Source organism: Hemiscyllium ocellatum, chromosome 8 (genome assembly GCF_020745735.1).
Source record: "Hemiscyllium ocellatum isolate sHemOce1 chromosome 8, sHemOce1.pat.X.cur, whole genome shotgun sequence".
NCBI classification, from domain to species: Eukaryota; Metazoa; Chordata; class Chondrichthyes; order Orectolobiformes; family Hemiscylliidae; genus Hemiscyllium; species Hemiscyllium ocellatum.
Genome location: NC_083408.1, coordinates 103477476 through 103485262, shown reverse-complemented (window position 1 = coordinate 103485262; position 7787 = coordinate 103477476). Strand labels below are relative to the sequence as shown.

General features: G+C 44.7%; 1 protein-coding gene across 1 annotated transcript in view; it reads left to right on the top strand.

Annotated features, from left to right (window-relative positions):
* The first annotated feature begins 1782 nt into the window (after positions 1–1782).
* The window catches only part of LOC132818219 (acetyl-coenzyme A synthetase 2-like, mitochondrial), a 79289-nt gene continuing 73284 nt past the window's right edge, over positions 1783–7787 (top strand). The window contains exon 1 of the mRNA XM_060829000.1: positions 1783–2092. Coding sequence (XP_060684983.1) covers positions 1783–2092 — 310 coding nt within the window. The remainder of the gene's footprint in view (positions 2093–7787) is intronic.

The window sequence follows — 7787 nt, the reverse complement described above, 5'->3', positions numbered from 1 at the left end:
AATAGGAAGGGTTTAGAGGGATATGGACCAAGTGCTGGGAAATGGGACTAGATTAATTTGGCACTAGATTAAACTTTACCCTTCCACCTCGGCATGGACAAGTTAGGCCAAAGGGTCTGTTTCTGTCTGTGCATCTCTATCACTCTATAAATCTGTATCTACTCTATCAAACCCTTCTGTAATCTGAATGACCTCCATCACTCACAGTTCATGTTTCCCACTGGAAGGCTAGAGGTTACTTTGGTGAAAATTAAGTTAAGGTTTATGTGTGATGGTGAGCCTTAGAGTATTCTATCACCTCAGTGGCTGAAAAAGTGATGAGTGGGAGATGGTAGCTTCAAAAATTGGGAGGAATGAGGAGGATTGAGGGGGAGAGAATGAAGAATAATTGAATAAGGTCATGGGAGAAGAGATGAGATTATGGTTTAAACAACAATTTCACTGGGAGAAAGATGACTGCAATTGTTTGGGAATATATTAAGAATGTGAGGAGCTGGAATACTCTCAATGCAGTGATCTCAGGAGCTTCAGTTAGTTCCAAGGGTGAAGACATTGAGGTTATTCTTCTTGGAGAGAGGTGGGGGGAGGGGGGTGGGCGTGGCGGGAGGTTGATAATAAGGGTGGGATAAACAGGTCCTATATTGGTAGAAGGATCAAGAGTCAGGGGGCACAGATGTAAGCTAATTGGTAAGATGCTGCCAAGGGCATTAACAAAGTGGGTGGGATAGCACTGCTCCAGGGTGTGGTGGAGGTGGGGTAAATGGAGGCAAAAACAGAAGTTGCTGGAAAAGCTCAGCAGGTCTGGTAGTATCTGAGAAGAGAAATCAGAGTCAACATTTTGGGTTCGGTGACCCTTCCTCAGAGGGGTCTGGATCAGTATCAGAAAGGGAACAAAAATACAGGGTTCAAAGGAAAAGGCCGAGTACTGACATCATGCGAATGGCTCCTTCAGCCTGACCCAGCGTGGACACAGAAGGCTGAATGGCCTCCTTTTTAAAAACACAAGTCCCCCGTGCGCAGCCTGAAACTTTCCATGATTTGGAGATGCCTGTGTTGGACTGGGGTGTACAAAGTTACAAATCCCACAACACCAGATTATAGTCCAGCAGGTTTAATTGGAAGCACTAGCTTTCAGAGCGCCATTCCTTCACCCACAACCACCTGATGAAGGAGCGTCGCTCCGAAAGCTAGTGCTTCCAATTAAACCTGTTGGACTATAACCTGGTGTTGTGGGATTTGTAACTTTGAAACTTTCCAAATATCGATCTGATACCCACTTGAGTTTACTCCCACGGCTCTACCAGACTCTGATAGAGACTAAATAAACCTCTAGATTATCTGGTCACTACCTTGCCCCTCCCCATCATGGGCATGGGAAACAAATTCTTCCAAACACCCTCTTCATAATAGCAACTCTCGCTTTGACTCTGTGACCCAGCGAGTGAACTCTCCGCCGCAAGCTGGCTTCCAGTTCCAATGGGCAGTAATACTGAAATCCTCCTGTAGCTGCTGTGAAAAGATAACTTTGGGAACCTGCGGCTGTCTCTGACACAGAGTGCAGATGTTGCTGGGCTCTTCCAAGAGTCAGCTCTCAGGCAGATTTGAGTTAAAGCTCAGTCTCCCCACCCACCCACCCACACTGGGATCTGCAGCAACTATCAACAGGTTTTGCCTGTGTGTGTCTCTATCTCTGTGTGTCTGCGCCTGTGTCTGTCTCTGTGTCTGTCTGTGTGTGTGCCTGCAGAATTGGCCAGATAGAGTTCCCTCCCTGCTCTCCCCACTATGAAGTTGCTCAGAGCTGCTTGCTCTCCCCTCCAGCTCCTGCTCTCTGGCCAAGGCGCTGCTCACACCCCCCGGCTCCGGGCTTGTTGCACTTTCAATGTCACTGCCTACATGCCCGAAGCGGCAGCTTTCCCCGGGGTCCGGGATTACCCGGGGCTCCGCGATTACTCGGTGCAACAGCCCGACAGTTTCTGGGGAGCCCTAGCCCAGGGCAGGCTCTCCTGGATCAGCCCCTTCCACACGGTCAGTGACTGCGACCTGAGCCAGGGCACTATCCGCTGGTTCCAGGGAGGACGCCTCAATGTCTCAGGTAAGTGGCACCCACCGGCTCTACTCACCGCCTTCAAACTTTCCCCTTCCACCTCTCCCTCCCTTCCTCACTCTCTCCTTCTACCTCTCCCTCCCTCACTCTCTCCTTCCACCTCTCCCTCCCTCACTCTCTCCTTCCACCTCTCCCTCCTTACTTTCTCCTTCCACCTCTCCCTCTCTCAGTTTCCTCTTCCACTTCTCCCTCCCTCACTTTCCCATTCCACCACTCCCTCCCTCAGTTTCCTTTTCCACTTCTCCCTCCCTTATTCTCTCCTTCCAAGTCTCCCTCCCTCACTTTCCCCTTCCACCTCTCCATCGCTCACTTTCCCCTTCCACCTCTCCATCCCTCACTTTCCCCTTCCATCTCTCCATCCCTCACTTTCCCCTTCCACCTCTCCCTCCCTCACTTTGCTCTTCCACTCTCCCTCCAACACTTTCCCCTTCCACTCTCACTTTCCCCTTCCACCTCTCCCTCCCTCACTTTCCCCTTCCACCTCTCCCTCCCTCACTTTCCCCTTCCAACTCTCCCTCCCTCACTTTCCCCTTCCACCTCTCCCTCCCTCAGTTTCCTCTTCTACTTCTCCCTCCCTCACTTTGCTCTTCCACTCTCCCTCCATCACTTTCCCCTTTCATCTCTCCCTCCAAATTTTCCCCTTCCACGTCTCCCCTTCCACATCCTCACCTCCCCTTCCACTTTCCCATCCCTCACCCCCACTTTCTCTCTCCCCTCTACTTCCTCTCTATCCCCCCCCCCCCCCCCCCCCCCCCACTTTCTTGCCATCTCCCCACTTCAATTCCCTTTCCTCCCTGCCATTTCTCCCCCTCCCCCCCCACTTTGATATAATTCTGCTGTGGTCTTCATGTCCTCTTCCTTTCCTCCCTATGTGCACATTCCCTCTCTCTCTCTATCTTCATCCCCTCTTCCATGCCTTTCCCCCCTCTTGTACTCATTCTCCCCCCTCTACTGTCTCCTCTACTTTTTCTCATCCTCCGTCTTCCCTTCCTTTCCCCCTTCCTCTCCCTCTCCCATTTCCTATCTCTCTTCATCTGCCTGTCTCCTGCCACTTTAAGGTTTTTAATTTACAGGTAACTCTGTATCACTGTCATAAGTCAGAAATTAAACAAAATATGAAAGCTACAGGATTGTTTGGGAAGTTGTTTACATGCATTTAAATGAGGCTTTAAAAAACTTGAGGTGAATAGCTCGCTGTTTTACAAATCAGAGTAGAAAGTGGAACTGGGCTGTTGCACAGCGAGATGGAGACAAAAAAAAGTAATTTCAAAAAGACAGAATCATCTAGAAAGTTAATGTATGGGTGGTGGGCAGGTTTCCATTAGGGAGCAGCGGGTCACTCAAAGAACATAAAGCTTGTAACATCAGCAGTACGGTTCAGCAGTCTCTAAAACAGGCGAAAGTGAGGACTGCAGATGCTGGAGATCAGAGTCGAGTGTGGTGCTGGAAATGCACAGCAGGTCAGGCAGCGTCCGAGGAGCATGAGAGCCGAGGTTGCAGGCAAAAAGCCCCTCACCAGAATTCCTGATGAAGGGCTTTTGCCTGAACCGTCGATTTTCCTGCTCCTCGGATGCTGTTTAGTCTCTAAAACAGTCAGGGCAGAAGAAAAGAAGTCGTAAGTGGCTCAAACTTAGTGGGAGAAAAGTTTCAGATAATGTTATGATGTCAGAGAGGAAGACATCCTGTAAGGTTGTTGAATTTATTAGTTTAAGGAGTCATAGAGATGTACAGCATGGAAACAGACCCTTCGGTCCAACCCGTCCATGCCGATCAGATATCCCAACCCAATCCAGTCCCACCTGCCAGCACCCGGCCCATATCCCTCCAAACCCTTCCTATTCATATACCCATCCAAATGCCTCTTAAATGTTGCTATTGTACCAGCCTCCACCACTTCCTCCGGCAGCTCATTCCATACACATACCACCCTCTGTGTGAAAAAGTGGCCTCTCAGGTCTCTTTTATATCTTTCCCTTCTCACCCTAAACCTATGCCCTCTGGTTCTGGACCTCCCCCCCTGCCCAGGGAAAAGACTTTGTCTATTTATCCTATCCATGCCCCTCATAATTTTGTAAACCTCTATAAGGTCACCCCTCAGCCTCCGACGCTCCAGGGAAAACAGCCCTGGCCTGTTCAGCCTCTCCCTGTAGCTCAGGTCCTCTAACCCTGGCAACATCCTTGTAAATCTTTTCTGAACCCTTTCACGTTTCACAATATCTTTCCAATAGGAAGGAGACCAGAATTGCATGCAATATTCTAACAGTGGCCTAACCAATGTCCTATATAGCCGCAACATGACCTCCCAACTCCTGTACTCAATACTCTGACCAATAAAGGAAAGCATACCAAACGCCTTCTTCACTATCCTATCTACTTGTGACTCCACTTTCAAGGAGTTATGAACCTGCACTCCAAGGTCTCTTTGTTCAGCAACACTCACTAGTGTATGAAATAAGTGAGCTGTGTAAGCAATTTGTTTAACAGTCTCAGGACGAAACATTACCTAAAGGAGATAGCATCAAGTGAATATATCTACGCCACTGGAACAAGGATCTTTAATGTGGAAAAGGAGTGTCCTTCACTGAAAGTTGGATATCTGTTAGGCTGTTGTTGAGAGTAAAAGGGTTGAATTTTTATTGCTGATATTTGAAATATGACTATTATTTAGATACTCAAGTAAAATAGTTTGTTGTTGTGTTCTTTCTGAGTGTAATAAACCTTGGTGTTCTTCTTTTAAAAGTAAATTGCCAGCCTCTTGTTCACTGGAATTTGCCTTGTCCAGTTTTAACATCAGCTCTGATGGTAACAAAGTGGGGTCTCATCAGAGATAGAGATTATTTGAAGCTAAGAATGATCTAAGAAACTATAAAAATGATGAAGGAGCAGCTATCCGAAAGCTAGTGCTTCCAGTTAAACCTGTTGGACTATAACCTGGTGTTGTGTGATTTTTAACTTTATAAAAATGAGTACATGGAGATAGTGATCATAAAACAAGAACTTTATTATGAAGTATGTTACTGCATTTAGAATTTCAAAATTGTTCTGATTGTTGCAGATACTTTTTTGGGGAGTGGAAAATGTGACAGAGAATTATTTGAAATCTTTCTCTATTATTAAACTGACAAAATAAGCAAATGAATGAAGATAAAGTAAAGGACATGTGGAATGTGTTCCCTCAGGATCTATTAGGAAGGGGGAGAAGGCTCTGGATAATTAAGCAAATTGCTCCTAGACTGTTGTTGAAGAGGGTCAAACCACTGGAGGTTCTAAATATTTTTTGTCAAAAGTAGGGGACTTCCTGGTTCTTCTAATTGAGCAGACAACCCCAAAAAAATTGAGAGACACTGGAGTGAGTCAGTTATTAATGTTATGTGCTGATATAATTTGTCTACCGGAGGATAATGAAGTAGAAATATTATTTGGAAGTATACACTAAGGTTACAAACCAGTGCCATTATACGGAGTTAGTTGAAGGAGTGATACAGTAAACAGTGAAGCTGTAGTTAGAGCAGTGCAACAAATCCCTATGGATGGAATTGATCTTGTCTTGGGGAATGATCCTGCTGGTTCAAGATTATTGACCTCACTGAAGGTGATGGAACAGCTAGTGGATATAAAAGTAACTATATGATCAGCATCCTGGATTGTTTACTGACTGTGTTGTGATTTGATCTCAGGCACATAGAATTAGACAGAAAGAGGAAGAGTGCACAAAAGGGAATGAAATGAAAATTTGGTTACTGACATTTTTCTTAATGATTAAGTAAAGCAGCGGATGTATATAAGACTGAGGCTGACATGGTTAGCTCATCTTTTTTGATAAGAACGTTACAATAGATCCTGAGTTGAGAGATTTTTTATCAGTCAGCCTACTCAGAAATTGTATCAGCACCAATATCTGTATGTTATCATTTGAAAGAAAAAGTGTTAATGAGCAAAGAGACACGACTTGAAATACCAGCTTGTAAAGATTGTGCAGTAAATCACATTTGACTAAGTATGGAGCCCTCACAAAACTAAGCCTTCATTGAGGTTTAAGTATCTGTAAGGGTGATGTTCAGGATAAAAGGTTGAATTTTTATTTCGGATATTTGAAAAAAGCCTATTTTATGAGGTTCTTGTATATTGTGAAATAGTTTGTGGCTTTGTTCCTTTTGTGTGTAATGAACTTTGATATTTTCTTAAAAGTACATTGACAGTCTCTTGTGAATGTGTTCCCTGGTTAACCACTACAGTGAACAGCTGTCAAAAATAAAACTTGTGCTGTATGAAGCCAGGTCTCACTCTGAAATCTGGATTGTACAGTGATACATCAGCTGGAATAGTAACAATTTCTTTCCCCCGCCCTATCCTTTCCCTGTCCTTGCCTTTATTTTACTTTCCCGGCATCTATTTTCTTCCCCTCCCCACTCTTCTGCTCTCCACCTTTCCTGCCTCAGCCTGTCCCCTGTACTCCTTTCCCTCCTACAAATAGATATGCAGGTACACAGACAGGCATAACCACAAGATAGCATGTTGTGTACTCTCACATACATGCCCATGAGGTTTTAGTGCACAGAAATGGGAAGATTTCTAATTGATTTTCGTCTCAATCCCATGGATGTTAATATCTCTACTAAATCAGCAACTCAGCTGAAATCAGCACAGTCAGATAATGGAAGGAATGATTTCAGTATTATTTAATGTGGCTGGGCTGATATATTCATTATTTATTCTGTGGGAAATCTTCCATTATCCTACAGTCTTTGTCCCCACTGTGTCAAAGGAAAGACAACTAAGCTTTATACAATGCTTTTCATGACCTCATATTCGATGTAGCAATCAGGCAAATAAAGATATGCTTGACACACAGAATAATGAACTCTGAGAAATGTTAACTCTGATTTCTCTTCACAGATGCTGCCGGTCCTGCTGAGCTTTTCCAGCAATTTCTGTTTGTGTTTGTGACATTGAATAATGGGCATGCCTCGGTATTTACCGGAGAAGGTCCACATGCTGTGCATACAAAGGAAACTAATTCTGAATCTGGGACAGGGCTTCACCAACATTAGCAGAAGCAAAATAACAGTAATGAAGAAGTTAATGGGATTAGAGACTGACAAAACTCCCTAGGTTCAGAAAGTGTCCATCCTCAAAGTTTACAGGTGCATTGAAGAGGCCATAGCTACCAAAATTATCTTAGTTTAAGAACTCTTCTTTTAGATTGGAAATTTGAGATGCCACTCTGCTGTTTAAGACAGTTATAGAGTCATAAAGATGTACAGCATGGAAACAGACCCTTCGGTCCAACCCGTCCATGCCGATCAGATATCCCAAACCAATCTAGTCCCACCTGCGAGAACCCGGTCCATATCCCTCCAAACCCTTCCTATTCATATACCCATCCAAATGCCTCTTAAATGTTGCAATTGTACCAGTCTCCACCACTTCCTCTGGCAGCTCATTCCATACATGTGCCACCCTTATTGTCCAAACAATCCAACATCTGTTCTGATGGCATTGCTGTAGTTTGTGATTGAGAATAGAGTGGGAAACATATAAAAATTTTTCAGCTATTTGTAAAGGGTGGCTTAATCACAGTGAACATAAATTGATTTTTTAGATTAGATTAGATTAGATTACTTACAGTGTGGAAACAGGCCCTTCGGCCCAACAAGTCCATACCGACCCGCCGAAGCTTAAC